The 17857-nt window shown below is 39.0% G+C and overlaps 1 protein-coding gene across 4 annotated transcripts in view; it reads left to right on the top strand.

The window, feature by feature from the left end:
• The window catches only part of NT5C3A (5'-nucleotidase, cytosolic IIIA), a 117817-nt gene extending 100710 nt beyond the window's left edge, over positions 1 to 17107 (top strand). For all 4 annotated transcript variants that reach the window (XM_087713065.1, XM_087713063.1, XM_087713064.1 and 1 more), the window contains 5 exons: positions 1174 to 1259; positions 7899 to 7988; positions 9211 to 9373; positions 14055 to 14255; positions 16757 to 17107. In XM_087713065.1, the coding sequence (XP_087569191.1) occupies positions 1174 to 1259; positions 7899 to 7988; positions 9211 to 9373; positions 14055 to 14255; positions 16757 to 16858 (642 nt within the window). In that variant the 3' untranslated portion in view covers positions 16859 to 17107. The remainder of the gene's footprint in view (positions 1 to 1173; positions 1260 to 7898; positions 7989 to 9210; positions 9374 to 14054; positions 14256 to 16756) is intronic.
• The last annotated feature ends 750 nt before the right edge of the window (positions 17108 to 17857 follow it).

Here is a 17857-nt window from a genome sequence, read left to right as displayed (position 1 = left end):
AAGATTGTAGAGCCCTTGGGCTGACAATGTCTATCCTTCCCTGGACAAAATATGGGTCCCTGTTCGGGAGGCCAAAATGTAGCATTTAGGGTCCCGAGGCTGAAGATGAAAGAAAGTAATCCACCCACGGGTAGCTAAACCAACCAAAGTTTATTGAACAAAGCATTCCATAGATAGAAGAATCAACAGCAAAATTATTAATCATGAAACATCATTCTTATAGTGTCTGCAGCTTCTTAGCTCTACCTACTTTACGTGTTATATCATTATTGGCTAACAAGTCTCCAAGGCACAATAATTGATTAGTCCTTACATCATAGTGAGAACGTGCATGTTTTCACACACTGAATAAATCAAGTGTTATCAAATAAGTGAATAAAATGTTGCAGGTTATACTTTGTTTCATCATCCCGTGTCCTTGATCATGCCTGGGAACACTGCAAGCAAAGAATAGCTGACAGACAAATATTTTCTGCAGATTGCTGCAGTTTGTACTTACACGTGTAACCTCAGTTCTAAGGATCATCCAGATGATTCACTGTAAAAACCCTACAGTAAATCCTCAATTTAGTCCACTTTTTCAGTAGCCATTACTTAATAATAGAAATTCCAATCCCAATAGCCACTATAAACAAAGGATTCCCTGCGTTAAGTATACTTCTGTATTAAGACCACTTGCTGATTTTTGTGTGTATATTCCTTTGTATGTTTATACATGTCTTAAGTTAATATTGTATATAATGTACTTATTTAAGATACTAGGGATATATCAAAACTAAGGAAGCAGAATAGAGTACAACAGAACAGAACAGAATAACAGAATTAGAAGGTCCTTGGAGGTCTTCTATTCAAACCCCTTGCTCAGGTAGGAAACCCTATAATATTTCAGACAAATGGTTGTCCAATCTCTTCTTTAAAACTTCCAATGTTGCAGCATTCACAACTTCTAGATGCAAATTGTTCCACTGATTAGTAATTGTTCTAACTGTCAGGAAATGTCTTCTTAGTTCTATGTTGTTTCGCTTTGATTAGTTTCCATTCATTGCTTTTTGTCCTGCCCTCAGGTGCTTTGGAGAAGAGCTTGACTCCCTCTTCTTTGTGTTTAGTTTATGCAGTTAGAACAAAAATGGGATATTACAGAAATAAATAGCAACTAACTGTTTTTCTTTCTAGTTATTCCATCTAAAAGAAATATATTATGCTATTGAAATTGATCCTAATCTTACCGTGGAAGAGAAGTATCCATATATGGTTGAGTGGTGAGTTTGTGAAAAGTGATTTGTTTACTGTTAAAAGTTTACAACTGAATAATTAAGCAGTTGTTGATAAGAGCACCCACTTATTGTGTCTTGATAAAATATCATGACCTATTTTATCGTGATAAAACATGACCTATCTTAAGTCCAGCATTTAAAACAAGTTTGTCAAGAAAGTTCACAAATTATTGCTTTAAGTTATTGTCTCTTAGCTCTTTCTTGCATCCTTTAAGTAACAATGTTGAAAATATATAATGCCATCCAACATAATTTTTATACATACAATATTTGGGAAAAATAAATACATTCGATACAGTTATTGAGAAGTAAAATCACCTTCCAAATGTAATGGGTGGAATAAATTTCCCCTCATATATTTCAACCTTAGATTTCATCAGTCCCAGACAGAATGCCCGATAACAAGGACTAGTAGAATATCTGCTAGAGATCAGACTTTCTTCACTTATTGTCCTTTCTTTTTGGATTAATTATTAATCCTAATCATTTTGTCTCTATTTTATGATTGTCCATTTGATTGCTTTATTTTAAATTGTTATTGTTGTACTAGATATAAAGATTGTCAAACACATATTGAAGATTGGCTGATTCAGAAGTCTATTTATATTATTTTTCTAATGGACAGAAAGCCCTAAAGAAGACCCAATTTGATACAGTAGTTAAGGAACTAGATTAGAAATTGGAAGACCATGAGTTATAGCTTCATTTTAAGGCACAACCAACTAAGTGACCTTCAGCCAGTCACTTTCTTGAGCCTTTGAAAGAAAACAATTGTCAGTCCCTGCTTTGCTGCTGCTTCGGCTGCCATTGAAACGGGGAGGGGGGGCATGGTATTTGGGAGGGGATTCATTGTTGTGCTGGAGGAAGATTCTGGATTTTGAACTGTCCACCTTACTGCGCATGTGGAGGAGAAGGTTTCCCGCCAAGGCCAACGGAGCAGCATTCTATCCTGGTGATGCCTTTCAAAGTTATCTCACACCTGACATTTGGGAGTTTTATGATTGGACTGTGTACGGGATGCCAAGAGGAGGGGAATGAAATATACAATATATTATTTGCTTTCGCGCCTAAATAACCAGACTTCGCTTAGCTTCGCTTCTAATCATTTATAATTAGTAAAAGTACACTTGATCTCTACCAATGGAGTCCTGTGGTTTTCTTTCCTGATTTTTAAATGAAGAAGGATCTGACAATTAAGCGAAGTCTCACTTCCACCCCACCTGGAGCTACTGAGGGGGGGTGTCCTCAAAAGAAGAAAAAGAATGTCTTTGCATGTGAGTGATCAAGAGGAAACTGAGGGGGCAGCGGCGGAACCATCTTTCACTGAAAGGCTGGCTAGTCTAAGGGTGGAAGAGCCTACTGTTCGGCCCCGATGGACTTTGGGTGTGGGACAAAAAGAGGAGGCAGAGGAGTTGGATGCGGGAGTCACGAGAAGGAGACAAAAAAAACCCAGTGGAATGGGGTGACGCTGGGAAAGAGGATTACAAAATGTCCCATGCTATGAGACTCCTCGAGGAAGCTTGGTCTGAACGCAAGAGCCGTGAGAGAGCGGTGGAAGGGGAGCAAGCTGAAGAGTTTGAGCAAAGGTACTCCATGCACAGGTTAAGGGAGGGTGAAGAAGCCGAGGGGTGTTGGGAGCGAGAAAACCCAGAACCAGCCTCCCCCCCCCCCCAGCTAGGGCCGCTCCAAGAGTAGGGGGGGCAGGCGACGCCGAATGGCAAAAGTCCCTCCCTTAACAGTAAAATATGATGGTGATCCCAAAAGTTTAGGGCTGTTTATCATATAGGTCTGGAACTATATGGAGATGTATGGTCCAGATTTAGAAACTGATGATATGAAAGTGAGAATGGTCTTACTGGCATTGGAGAAAAAAGCGGCTGAATGGATGGTGGGCTTACACCAATGCAATTCCCCACTCCTGAGGAATTTTAATGACTTTATGGCGGCAATGAAGAGGAGGTTTGATGACCCACTGATTGAGAAACAGAGGAGGGTGAAATTTATGGCCCTGAAGCAGGGAAATAGACCGGTGGCTGATTATATTCAGGAGTTTCAACAGTTGTCAGCCTATATGAGGGGATGGTCAGAAGACACTCTGTTGGATCAGTTCGCTGGGGGATTGAAGGAAAAAAATTACCAACAGTGTGTTAACAGACACCTTCCCTGCCGAGTGACTGCTTGGTTTGAACACGCAGCAGATGTTGAGTTAGATTTGGCCAGGCTTCAATGCATGAAAGAGGAAGAAGCGGAGAAGTCCCCCCCCCATCGGCCCAAAAAGCCCCCCTCCGCGCCAGAGGGGAAGGGAAGGGAAGCTTCGCCGGCAAGGCCAAGCCTTTCACGTGCTTCCGCTGCAGAAAGGAAGGCCATCGCGCAGTGAATTGCCGCGTTAAAATGGCTCAGACCGCTCCGCCCCCTCCCAGAAGAGAGGGGAAAGCAAGTAAGCCTCTGAGCAAGAAGAGAGAGGCTGCGTGCGCCACTGAAAATGTCCCCCAGCATTTCCAGCCGGAGAAGGAGGGAGACGTTAGCTCCAGCTCGTCTGATGAATCAGATGACGATCGCTCGCACCGATGGGTGAGTTCAAACAAAGCCCCCATGCTTATCCCTATTGAACTAAGGGTGCCACCTGCTGGGGAGACTGAAAAGCTTTTAGCTCTGCTGGATTCAGGCTGCTCTTGCTGTATGATAAGTCCAGCAATGGTAGAAAAACTGGGATTGAAATTGAGGACTTTAAAAACCCCTATTGTTTTTTGCCAAATTGATGGTTCTATTGCGGGAGGGGGCCCTGCTCATTTTTCTTCTGAGCCCTTAGAGATGAAGATGGGGACCCATCAGGAATTGATCACTTTTATTGTAGCACCTGGAATGGACCGGCCCCTTATCTTAGGGCTCCCCTGGCTTTGTAAATGGAACCCTCGCATTAACTGGAGGAAGGGGTGGTTACGCATCCGCACTGGCGAGCCCCCTGAAAGGGAGGTTGAGACCCCAGACCCTGCTGATTCTAACCCCACTTTGGCAGCCAGGGGGCAGGAGAGGATCGAAGGGGAGGAAAAAATTCTGAAAGAATATTGGGATCTAAGAGGAGTATTTAGTGAAAAATCTTCTGATAAGCTCCCCCCGCACAGGCCCACTGATTGCACCATTGATATTTTACCTGGAGTGAAGCTTCCCAAGCCCCAAATATATTCAATGTCCCCTAGGGAGATGGAGGAAATGAGAAGATTCATTGATAAAAATTTGGAGAGGGGTTTTATTGAACCCGCTAGACCCAAGGTGGCGGCCCCTGTACTGTTCAGGGAGAAGAAGGATGGCTCTCTTCGTCTTTGTGTTAATTTTAAGAACCTTAACGGAATCTCGGCCCAGAACCTCTATCCACTACCCCTAATGAAGGACATGCTGGCCCAATTGGGGAAGGGCCGCATTTTCACTAAACTGGATTTGCAGGCGGCATACTATAGAGTCCGTATTAAAGAGGGAGATGAGTGGAAGACGGCTTTCAACTGTCCCCTTGGCTGTTTCCAGTTTCGTGTGATGTCTTTTGGCCTGCAGGGGGCGCCTGTGGTTTTCATGCAATTAATTAATGAGGTGTTGCATGACCATCTTTACAAAGGCGTTATCATATATTTAGCTGATATCCTTATTTACACACAAACACATGAGGAACACGTAAAGCTGTGCTGAAGAAACTTCGAGCCGCAGAGCTTTACGCCAAGTTGTCCAAGTGTGAATTCCATCAAGAGAAAGTTGACCTCGCTAAGGTCAAAGCGGTCACTGAGTGGGAGGCCCCTCGTACACGCAGGCAGTTGCAGAAATTTTTGGGATTTGCCAATTTCTATCGCCAGTTCATCCCTTCTTTTGCTAAAATTGCTCTTCCCATAACTTAACCTGTTAAAGTCCAAAGGCGGGCCGAAACCCAAATCTAGCAAGCCGTTGGATTGGACCATGGAATGTCAAGCTGCCTTTGAGAAGTTAAAACGGCTTTTTGCCGAGGAACCAGTCCTCAAGCACCCGGACATGGACGCGCCGTTTGTGGTTCAGGCTGATGCCAGCGACGTGGCGGTGGGGGGCGTGTTACTTCAAGCCAATAATCAAGGTAACTTGCAGCCCTGCGCATACACCTCTCGCAAACTGACTGACACAGAGAGAGGTTGGGCTATTTGGGAGAAAAAGGCATTTGCTGTTCGTTGGGCTTTAGCCACATGGCGCCATTTTCTGGAAGGCGCTAAGCACCCATTCGAGGTGTGGACTGACCATAAAAATTTGGAAGCCTTGAGAACTCCTAGGAAACTTTCTCCTAAGCAAATGCGCTGGGCTCAACATTTCAATTGTTTTAATTTCACCCTGAAATACATTCCGGGGGGGGGGGGATTTCATGGCTGATGCTTTATCCAGGCTTCCTCAGTACAACTGTTCTAAGCTCAGCGTGGTCCAGCTGGTCATTCCCACGTCGAGCCTCGCTGCTCCAGTTGTTATTAGACATCAGGCAGGTTCTAAGGTGGAGATGTCCCAGGATTTTCTTTCCAATCTCAAGAACGCCCTCACTCATGATGAATGGTTCCAGCAGCATGTGAATGAATGTACCATGAGGGACGACTTGCCCTGGATTGGGGCGAAACTTTATGTTCCTGCATCTCTTCGTCTAGTGGTTCTTCAACGGGCTCATGATTCCCGGATGGCGGGGCATTTTGGCTTCGTGAAGATGCTGCATCTCATGAAAAGGCAGTTTTGGTGGCCTTCTTTGAAAAAGGACATTGAACTTTATGTGGCCAGTTGTCCCATTTGTGCTACTGCTAAACGGCCACCAGGGAAACCTCAGGGCTTACTCCAGACTGTAGCTCGCCCTGTCGCCCCGTGGAAGGAGATCTCTATGGACTTCATTGTCGAGCTCCCTGAGAGCCAGGGGCACACTGTTATCTGGGTGGTTACCAACTTGTTCTCAAAACAGGTCCACTTCATCCCTTGTTCCAAGATTCCGTCTGCTAAGACTCTCGCTAAGATGTTCATCTCCCACGTTTACCACTTGCATGGGGTGCCTGACCGCATCGTTTCGGATAGGGGTGTGCAGTTCACCTCCGTGTTCTGGAAGGAGTTTCTTAAGCGGGTTGGCTCCACCCAGGGCCTAAGCTCCAACCAACCACCCTCAGACTAATGGGGCTTGTGAGAGGACTAATTCTGTTCTGGAGCAATATTTACGTTGTTTCATCAACTACCAGCAAGATGATTGGGTAGACTTGTTGCCGCACGCGGAGGTGGCTTATAATAATTCTGTGCATAGCAGCACTGGCTTCACCCCTTTCTGGGTGGTGTCTGGTCAGGATTCTGTACCTATCCCAGAGGTTCCTCCTGAGCAGCCACAGGTCTCGTCTCTGGCTGAATGGAGTGATTGCCTTCGGCACGTTTGGCCTTTAGCACTCCAAACTTTGGACGCTGCGCATCACGCACATAAGAAACAGGCGGATAAGAAACGGTCTAAACCGGCTGATTACAAGGTGGGTGATCAAGTTTATCTGTCCACCAAGTTTCTTCAAACTCCCCAAAAATCAAAGAAGTTGGGGCCTAAGTATGTTGGCCCGTTTCCTATTGTCAAGGTCATCAATCCTGTTTCCGTTCAGCTGCAGCTGCCTAAGCACCTCAACCGGGTCTACCCTGTTTTTCATGTTAACCTCATAAAGCCTGTTCGCTTTTCGTCTTTGCGTCTGCCTATTCCACCACCGCCCACCCCACTATTGATTGATGGTGAACAACATTTCGAGGTTCACAAAATTTTGGACTCCCGTAGATGACGGAATCGTATTCAGTACCTGGTGGCTTGGAAGCATTTTCCCCCTTCTCATGCAGAGTGGGTGGACAAGTCCCATGTCCAGGCCCCTAAGTTGCTCCGCCAATTCTATTCTGATTATCCTGACAAGCCCTAGTTTGGCCGATTCCCTGACGTTTTTCTCTCTCCCTCTCCCCCTTTCCCCTTTACGTTTCTTGTGGTTCATCTGTTTGTTTGTGCTTTGTCGTTTTGCAGGTCTGACCGCCTTTTTCTGGAGGAGGGCCAAATGTCAGCCTCTGTTTTGCTGCTGCTTCGGCTGCCATTGAAACGGGGAGGGGGGCATGGTATTTGGGAGGGGATTCATTGTTGTGCTGGAGGAAGATTCTGGATTTTGAACTGTCCACCTTACTGCGCATGTGGAGGAGGAGGTTTCCCGCCAAGGCCAATGGATCAGCATTCCATCCTGGTGATGCCTTTCAAAGTTATCTCACACCTGATATTTGGGAGTTTTATGATTGGACTGTGTACAGGATGCCAAGGGGAGGGGAATGAAATATACAATATATTATTTGCTTTTGCGCCTAAATAACCAGACTTCGCTTCGCTTCGCTTCTAATCATTTATAATTAGTAAAAGTACATTTGATCTCTACCAATGGAGTCCTGTGGTTTTCTTTCCTGATTTTTGAATGAAGAAGGATCTGACAACAATGGCAAGCTGCTTCTGAAAATGATAGGGAGTAACCCAAATGGTCACCAGGAGTCAAGACTGATTCAAAGGTGCACCTGCACCTGCACATGCACCCACAGAAAGAGAAATATTATGCCTATAAGAAAAGAAACTTTTTAATATTTTATTTTTATCTGTAGGTACAACAAATCCCATGCTTTGCTTATTGAACAAGGATTACAGAAGAACAAACTTGCTGAAATTGTGAGAGAGTCTGATGTTATGCTTAAGTAAGCATCTATTTCTGTAATCATAAAACACATCAGAAATAAAAAATTGTGTGAAATGTTATATATTTATTTATGCTCCATTGTGGACTTGCTTTTGCACTTAGTGGTGATGAGAAAAGTGCTTCAATTTGATTGCCTCTTTCCAGAGGTGGTATTCACTTACTGGTTCCCTACTGGTTCGCGTGTGCATGGGCTCAGCCTTCCATGCATGCACTTTGGCTTGAAAACATGCCTAAATGGAACCACATAGAACCGGGACAAATGGGTTGACCGTGATTTCCACTACTGGTTCAAGCAAACCGGTCAGAACCGGCAGAATACCACCTCTGCCTCTCCTGTTGTAACTCTTGTATAGTACATATTGAGCTTCTTACTATATCAGAACACTAAAAATGTTTCATATCACAGTGGTTGCATTGTTACGTTATGTTGTTACGATAAATGAAGATTTGGCTATATTTGAAAATATGTATTTGTATATATGAGAATCATTTTGTATATATAAGAGTCAATCACTTTCTGCTTGCTATTCACTTTTTATAGTAATGTAATATAGAAGATTCTATTTCTTCTTTTAGCTTATATGGCAGTCATGATCTGAAAGTCTAATCATTACTGATCTAATAGAAGTACTGCATCTTACAAAAGTCTTTAAAATATTTCTTTTTCCTTCATTGGGATATATAAGAATTTGATTATCTGCTTTTTAGCCTACTTCAACAAGACTGGAAAAAAAACAAAAAAACAAAAAAAAACCCAAGGCTGTAGCCATGTTCTTTCTAGGTGCTGCACTATTATTGCATGTACTCAGACCCAAGAAAAAGGAAAGCAGATATTGCACAAGAAAGGTTTTTTTTTCTGTTCTGCCTTATCTCTATAAGCAAGGTACAGAAGATCCATTCTGGATTTCTGGGATTTCTGTTTCACCCTTTTCATAGGCAGTGATTTATTTTTCCTGGAATCACTTATATATCGAAATAAATATGAGTATGTGTACAAACCAAAGTTTTTCAACTAATTTCCAGAATAATCCATAAAACATTTATTTTAAAAATAAAATATTCATAAAATATTGAAGTCTTGGCTTCATAAATAATAAGTCAGTTACTACAATCTTGTTTAATCTGAAACAGAATAGGAGTTATTCAATTATTATTTCAGCTAAAAGAAATACTGTCAGATTTTAATTCAAGTTTTTATAAATAATTATTCTGTTTTACAGAGAGGGGTATGAATTTTTTTTTGACAAACTTCAAGAACACAATATTCCAGTATTTATATTTTCTGCTGGGATTGGAGACATCCTGGAACAGATTATTCATCAAGCAGGTGTCTACCATTCCAATATCAAAGTAGTTTCCAATTTTATGGAGTTTGATGATAACGTGAGTATAAAAATGTCAAATATAAAGTGCAATTATAATTACATTATCATTTACTAAGGTATATAAGAATCAATCCATGTGAAAATGTTACATACATATTTCTGATTTAGAGTTATAATTATATGTTTCACTTGATAGGGCCAATATTCTTAGAATATATTAATTAGTTTGCAAATTAGTTAAAATCAGGATGAGGGGAATGGAAACTCTCTTATTTCTATTTAATCTCTCAAAAACTCTTTTTTTTTTTACATTTTATTGAATTTTTAGTTTTAAATATACATCAATATCAATATATAAACAGTGTGGCCTCTGGGTATAATTTATCTTGATACAAATAGCATAATAATAATAATAACAACAACAACAACAACAACAACAACACTGGTTGAGAAAAATAAGGTCACAATCATAGACATCGCAATACCAGGTGATAGCAGGGTCGCCGAGAAGGAATATGAAAAAATCGCAAAATACCAGGACTTAAAAATCGAAATTCAACAACTATGGCACAAACCAGCAGTGGTAATTCCAGTGGTAATTGGCACACTGGGTGCTATTCCAAAAGCACTGGAATTACATTTGAAACAGTTAAAAATTGACAAAATCACCATCAGTCAAATGCAAAAAGCCGCACTGCTTGGATCTGCACGCATATTACGAAAATACGTTACGACGTCCTAGGCCCCTGGGTGGGGCCCGACTAGTAACCAATGCCAAATCCGGCGAAACAACTGGCTGCTGTGATACAATAATAATAATAATTTCGCATTTACTATATATGGATGATTTGAAACTCTATGGAAAGTCAGAAACAGAAATCCAATCATTAAGAAACACAGTCCGAGTATTCAGCACCGATATTTCAATGCAGTTTGGCATGGAAAAATGCGCCACTGTATCCATAAAAAGGGGCAAAATCACTGCATGTGAGGGAATTGAAATGCCCAATGGCCAACTAATTAAATGCAACAAAAATGAAGCCTACAAATACTTAGGCATTCTGCAGTTGGATAACATGGAGAAGTAAAAACTATTGTTAGGAAAATTTTGAAATCTAAATTGAATGGTGGAAATACAATCAAGGCCATAAATACCTGGGCAATACCAGTTATAAGATACACAGCTGGTATAGTTAACTGGACACAAGCTGATTTGGACATTTTGGACCAAAAAACCAGGAAACTAATGACAATGCACTACAGTTTACATCCAGTATCAGTGGTGATACTGATAGATTATACCTGCCCCGAAAATCAGGTGGCAGAGGATTATTACAAGTGAAGCAAACAGTTGAAGAAGAAAAACATGCACTGGCTGATTATTTAAAAGAAAGTCAAGAACATCTATTAATCGAAGTAAAGAACAAAAATCTACTGAAGGCCCAACAGACGAAACAAGAATACAGAAAAGATGTGATAAAATCAAGAATGGAGAGTTGGCAGAACAAAGCACTGCATGGCCAATTTCTGGAAAAAATAAAAGATAAAGTGGACAGTGAACAAACTTGGTTATGGTTAACAACAGGTACATTAAAGAAAGAAACAGAGTCACTAATCCTGGCTGCGCAAGAACAAGCTACACTTGACCAGGCAGAATAGAAACTTCACCCTTCTCTCTTCCAGAAGATCACACACCATTTTGGGGTTCTGGTCATGGACTTGTTTGTCTCCCCAGCCGATTCCCAACTACCCAGGTACCTTACGAGGTTCCACATGGCAGGTGCAGAGGAAACAGATGCCCTTCGTTGTCTGTGGCCTTGAGTGCTCCTGGGGGAGAGTGGTATCTTCCATGGGGACAGAGTGTTACTCAGGTTGGATCCCTCCTTTCGGCCCAAAGTTACACGTGGTTCCACTGGGCTCAAGAGGTTGTATTGCCAGATTTCTGTCTGTCCCCGGCCAGGCCGCTAGAAAAACAGTGGCATAAACTCGATGTCCGCATGCCCTTAAAATCTATATTCACAGGACATCGGAATTCCAGAAATCCGAGAGCCTTTTTGTTTCTTTCCAGCCCACCTCCTTGGGACAGAAGGTATCAGTCGCTACCATAGGTAGTTCTCCCTTTATAAACAATTATAAACTAGACAAATTTGCCTCAGCAAACACGGCTTTTGGTCATAGAGGTCTACAGTCAGTACATTCTGACTGGTAATATGAACCAGTCTCCTCCCTCCCGATGGGATGGTCACGCTTGGGTATGTGCCATGCATGGATGCTATCTCCACCTCTATTGAGAAAGGGCACTGGTACTTACTTAATACACCTCTTCTAATAGGGTGGAAATAGAATCCAGCCCCACCCTGTAGAGAGACTGGTCCCCATTGCCAAGCAGGGAGGTTCCCCTGTCATTAGGTGTATATTTGATATTCTGGATTGACATTATAATAGGTGTGGACGTCTTCAAGTTGCTAATTACTAAAGTTGAGTTCTTGGATAACATGCTGAGTCTGTATGTCTTTTATTCGCTGAAAGCTGGGTGGAGTCATTCACCAGGGCAGGTTACAAAGATTATTAATTAATTATTAATCAGACTCAGTCTAATCAGAGAATGGACAGTGTGAACCCATACATGGATGCTATCTTCACCCTATTAAAGAGGTTTATCAGGTAAGTACCAACGATCTTTCTCAGTATTATATTCATGTGAAATAAATAGAAATAAATAAAATAGCCATTATTTAGGCTTAAATAGAAATATTTTATTCTCAGTATTATATGTTGAAAAACTGTTTTATTTCATTTTCATTTTCATTTTATACAATCACTTATATACTGTGCATTTTTAAAAAAAAGCAATAACACAACTCATCTTCCACCATGGAAAACCAACATAGCACTTCAATCCTCCATACACCCTTTCTTCTCCCCCTCCAACTTTCATTTCTCCCCTCCAGCATTCCCCTCTTCTACTTCCCTTCCCCCTCATACATTCCTTTCTCCCCTTCCCTCCATCTCACCCTCCTTACATTCCCCTCTCACTCCCTCTTTACTTCTCCCTCTTCTTTCCCTCTACTCCTCACTTTGGTGTATTTCTACTATTTATTAATCTATTCAATTTATATTTTACACTAAAATTTAAAAAAATGGAAAAAAAAGGAAAATAAAAGGAAAAGAGAAAAAAAGAAAAAAGAGCAGCAGTATACAAGTGCATTCTTATTGTTCTGAAAATTGAAACTATATTTCCACCCTCCCCCCCCCGTAAACCCCCCTCCCTAACCCCCTTCCGACTTCCCAGGTCCCATACCCGGCATAACTCTTTATCAAGCACAGTCTGGAGTATATTAAAACCAAATAGATTAGAAATTAAAAGATAAAAGATAAAGAAAAAAAAAGGGAATAAAAAAAACAAAAAAAGAGAAACGGGAAAAATCAATAAGCTCTCTACATTGAGCTCAGCTTCCCATCATTATTAAAACTTAAACAATGTACATCATTCCTAATTTGAGTTAATTTATTACTTGCAGGATTTCAAACTATGTTGAAACCAAGTAAGTTAATCAAATGGAATTCTCTAGCTAGGGGCCTTGTCTCTTTATCTAAATATCCAAACCTTTAATTTGTCCCTTATACCTCCTTCTCTATAAAGCAATTTAAACACTCAAATGCTTCTCTCGGTTTCCTTTTCCAACTCCTCTCATCCTGCCTCTACCCGTGTCCATATATATATATTATTTTCATCCGTACTCCTCTCATATTTGCTCCACCTTCCTGCGGACTCTCTGGGTATATCCTTCCAGACATTATATTCAAATAACAGTTTATACAAAAGTCAGCTTACTTTCTGGCTCAAAATAAGCTCTAATTGAACCTTCACTACCCTCCCATCTACCCCACACTTCCCAACTCCATTCATCCTAAACCACAATCCAAGAACATCACGATCTCCGCCCTCCTCACCCTAGAGAATAAATCATAAACAATTTAAATAAAAATTCAAAGTTATCCATCAAGTCTTTTTTAAGTCCCATACAATATATTTTCCAAGGAATCAGCATCACTTCATTCAGCCTTAATGTCTCTTCATCGGTATGCAACTATACCGTTTTATACAAGACAGAAATCACAAAGTATTATTCAAGTTAAAAATTAAGCAAATGTTTTGGAAGCATAACTAAATCCTTGTTCTCTGCTCTTCTGCCCTTCCGGAGGGGGAAAGCGATACCTCCCGCCTTGTAGTTGTGTGTTTCGTTGTTTCTCTTCTACTTCTCCTTGTCTTTTTCCAAGTCCGGGTGATTCAGGAAGTCCCGCCTTCAGGATCTTATAATAAAAATCTCGGGCTTCCCAAACAGAGTTGAGGCGATGTTTTTGGTCATCAAATGTAACTGTAATACCAAATGGCACTTCCCATCTATACTGTATCTGAGAGTTTCTGAGTTCTTTAGTTAGAAAAGCATAGTCTCTCCTGGCTCTTAACTTTGGGGTGGTATTTCTTTGAAAACAATCAGGTCCTGTCCATCAATTCGCAGCCTGTTATTATAAAACTCTTGTATTATCGCATTTCTGGATTCTCTTGTAGCAAAATATATAATTATATCAGTATTATTCTCAGTATTATATGCATGTAATAAACGTATGTTTAAGAGTTGGTGGAAAGAGAAAATTGTCTTGGAAGCATTCTAAAATTATATATGATTAATGTCTTTGCATGATTACTTAGGAGTAACTTCTCTCATCTTCAATAGGGCATATTGAAAGGATTTAAAGGAGAATTAATTCATGTTTACAACAAACATGATGGAGCCTTGAAAAATACAGAATACTTTAAACAATTAAAAGACAACAGTAATATCATATTACTTGGAGATTCTCAAGGAGATTTAACAATGGCAGATGGAGTGGCAAATGTTGAACATATTCTTAAGGTTGGGTATCTCAATGATAAAGTAAGTAGGTGATTGATAAGCATAAAAACTATTGTAATATTCATATTCTCAGTTTTGTATATTATTTATAGGAATTGTTTTTCAAAGTTACCTACTTCTAAGTCTAGTTCAGCATAACCTTTTCAATACATTTGCAATTAAGAGTTGGCAGATAGAAGATGTATGTGACAATGGCTTGTTTCAATTCATTGCAGAATGGTAATGTTGAGTTACTTGCTGATATTATTCATGTGCTCTCTGCTAAAATAGAATCATTTTTAAAAATAGTTAACTATTCCAAGTTCTATATCAATAAAACCAAAGTAAAAAGTTGTCATGTCGAGTGTCATGAATGTTTTGTGAAAAAAAATCTACAAAGATATAGCCAAAATACACTAAATCCAATTGCAGCTTAGTAGGATGGGTCCATTTTCAAATTAGATAAATTATTAAAATAATGTCATCTTCAAAGAGTATTCAGACAACTTCCAAATACTTATTTTGCCAGCAGCAGGTAATATTTATGTAGGAGGCCTTTAACAGTTTAGCTGGATTTTAAATAAAGGTAATCCTCGACATATGATCATTTAGCAACTGCTTGTAATTGTGCTGGAAAAAAATGGACATGATTGGTTCCTAGTTAGTTGTTGCAATGTCCCCATAATCACATGGTCAAAATTTGAATGCTTGGAAATCCACCCACATTTATATCTATAGGAGTACTTTAATTGTTCCATACTTCTATCTTCCTCTTACCTATGTCCTTTTGGCTGCCCTGCACTACAGCACTCCTCAGCAACAATGCCAGGTCTAGGGCTGAAATAGAGGCCTGGGTGTTCTGCAATCTCAGTCAGTTGCCACTAGCTGCAGGCCTCTACTTTAGTCACAGCACTATCACTGCTGCTAAGATATGCCCCACCGTCACTAACCATCCCAGTACCATAGGATAAAGCCCTCTGTTGCCCCACCTTCCTATGCTCCACAGAGCCTGCCATACTCAGTTGGCCACTATCTTCCAATGTTGATGAGGTGCATCCAACTTGACCCTATAGGCAGCTGCAGGCTATGTCATGCCTTCTTCCTAAGGCTGGCTCTTTGAATCTGGAAATATCTGATATTCTGGAATATCATTAACAAATGCTCCAGACAGCTGTTCTTCCTGAGGAGCTTGCCATAAAATGGCCCTCCAGTGGGTCTAGAGCTTGGGAAAATGAGGGAATAGCCATTTTGCCCAAACTGCAGTTTGCATCTTTGAAAGGTTCACATATTCACTAAATTCACATATTATTCTAATCACTTTTGGAAATTACCTAAGTCCTTTTTAATGATTAGGAATCTTTGAATCAACAAGTTTGGCAATACTGGGTGAATTTCCCTGTAATCCTTAATGGAAAAAAAATCACCATAAGTTTTAACAACTTTTAAAAATGGAATAAACAACAAAAGGATGAATAAAACTTTGATTTTAAAAAATTACAGAGTAAGATATAGATACATTTGAAATAAGATTTTGGAATTAATTATAAAGAATATTTCATGTGGGAAAATACTTTTGATTTTTTTAAAGTAAGATTTTAAAAATTGAACACTAGACAAAACTAAAGTTTATAGTTAAAGGAGAAGACAGAAGCTCAATTTATCATTATAAACTGTTACATTATTATTACAATTATAGTATGACAAGCTACAGGAATATGAAAAAAGATGTAAGAGTATTAAAGAAACCACCCAATATTTTAATAGTTAAAGGGCATATGTAAACAATAAAACAAGAGAGTGACAAAAGCTTATTTAGAAATCTTGTGAGAAGGAAAAGAAAAAAGAAATCAAGCTCTATTTTTTGTCTAATTTAAGGAAAGGGAGTTGAATTATATATATGAAAATAAAAGATATTTCCACAACTTTTAAAATGTGAAGAAAAAACCTGACATTTTAAAAAGCTTTAGTTTTAAAAAATCTGTATTTCCTCCCTAAACCACAGCTATTTTGTTCAAATGTAATGCACAAGTGAAAATACGGAAATATCTTTTAATTCAACTCCCTTCCTTTAAATTAGACAAAATAAAATTATTTCTAAATTTGGACTGAAACTCTACATTTCATTTAAAAAGAAAGAAAAAGATAAAGTACAAATAATTTCAGTCCTCTTTAATTTGTGGTTTTAGATTTTAATCATGATCTAAACTAATAAAAGTTTAATTATATTGTTAGTTGACAAACGAAATGATGTGATTGCCCAACTCAATCTAATTTATATATGACTAGTTCTAAAATTTTCTTCATCAAATGTTATGCATTGTGCTTGCTCCTTTCTATTTCATTTTATAGTAATTTTATTGAAATACATATAATAATTTTATTGAAATACAAACTAAAAGAAAGAATAAAAAGTAGGAGCAGAAAGTACAGAAAAGATAAAAGGAAAAGAGAAAGAGAAAAAAAATATACTGAAGAAAAGAAATATATAAAGAATATCAGTTTGGTTTTTCATACTATTTTTTCCTTCACATTTTAAAATCTAGGTTGAAGAACTTCTGGAAAAATATATGGAATCCTATGATATTGTTTTGGTAAAAGATGACTCTCTGGATGTGGCCAACTCAATCCTGCAAAAGATTTTGTAATATATCATTGTTTTCCATTAAAAGAACCCCTTTGGACAAATTGGCATGATCCACTATAAAAACAATAATCCAATGCTGCTTTCCACACTATTACCATTTCATTTAGAAAGTACTGTATTTCTCATTATATTGCTCCATGCTGTTGAATTATATTTCACTGTTTATTATCTCCCTATTTATTAATTCCAATGGAAAATGATTATTTGAAAAAATATCTTTATTTCTGCACAATAAAATTCATATTTTCAGGATTTGTGGAATTGTTATAGAAAATAAGAGAAAAATGGGTGTGATAAAACAAATGATTTGATTAATCAATAAATATCAAATCTTTTGAGATTCAGCAATACAAATTTGTGTAAATGACTACATTTTGATAAATCTCACTGCTTCTTTGTAGTAGAAAGTGCAGTTGAAGCTAAACATTTTAAAGTCATATTGGCTTAAACAAGGTTAAGATAAAGTAGTTAGTTTAATTTGTACAGTATTTTAACAAAAAAAGTCATATTTATTAGTATTGAAATTTGAAAGGCAATTCTACCGAAAGATATTTCACTGCATTGTGCTATAAGTTAAACGTGAGTGCTAGAATTCTCATCACTTTTTCCCATACACAAAACTTTCATGAAAACAAGTTTTAAAAGTTCTTTTAACGGGGGGGGGGGGGGAGTTCATCTCTAAATTTTTGGCAAATTTCCCTCCCTCCTTTAAAATTATACAAACATTATTGCTTTAATTTTTCTTCAGGAGGATGTTAATTTTCCATTTACAAGCCACTACTCAACAAAAAGTAAGAATTTTCTCCTGTACTAGTCAGACCCTCAAGTGTTTCTCTGATGAATACATTCTTGATTATCACCTAGCTTCTAGACAAGTATCAGATGTGAATTGGGATGTGAAAAGAATTGTTACAAAAGGTTGCTGGTTTAGATTAAGAGGATAAATTTACCAATCCAAAACTCACAAGCATAGTTTGCAGTTGAAATACATAGAAATATA

The sequence above is a fragment of the Thamnophis sirtalis genome, unplaced genomic scaffold (genome assembly GCF_051295495.1).
Source record: "Thamnophis sirtalis isolate CommonGarterSnake01/CBP01778 unplaced genomic scaffold, rThaSir2_p1.2 scaffold_4, whole genome shotgun sequence".
Lineage (NCBI taxonomy): Eukaryota > Metazoa > Chordata > Lepidosauria > Squamata > Natricidae > Thamnophis > Thamnophis sirtalis.
Note: the sequence above shows the minus strand (reverse complement) of the source record. Positions and strands in the feature narration are given on the sequence as shown.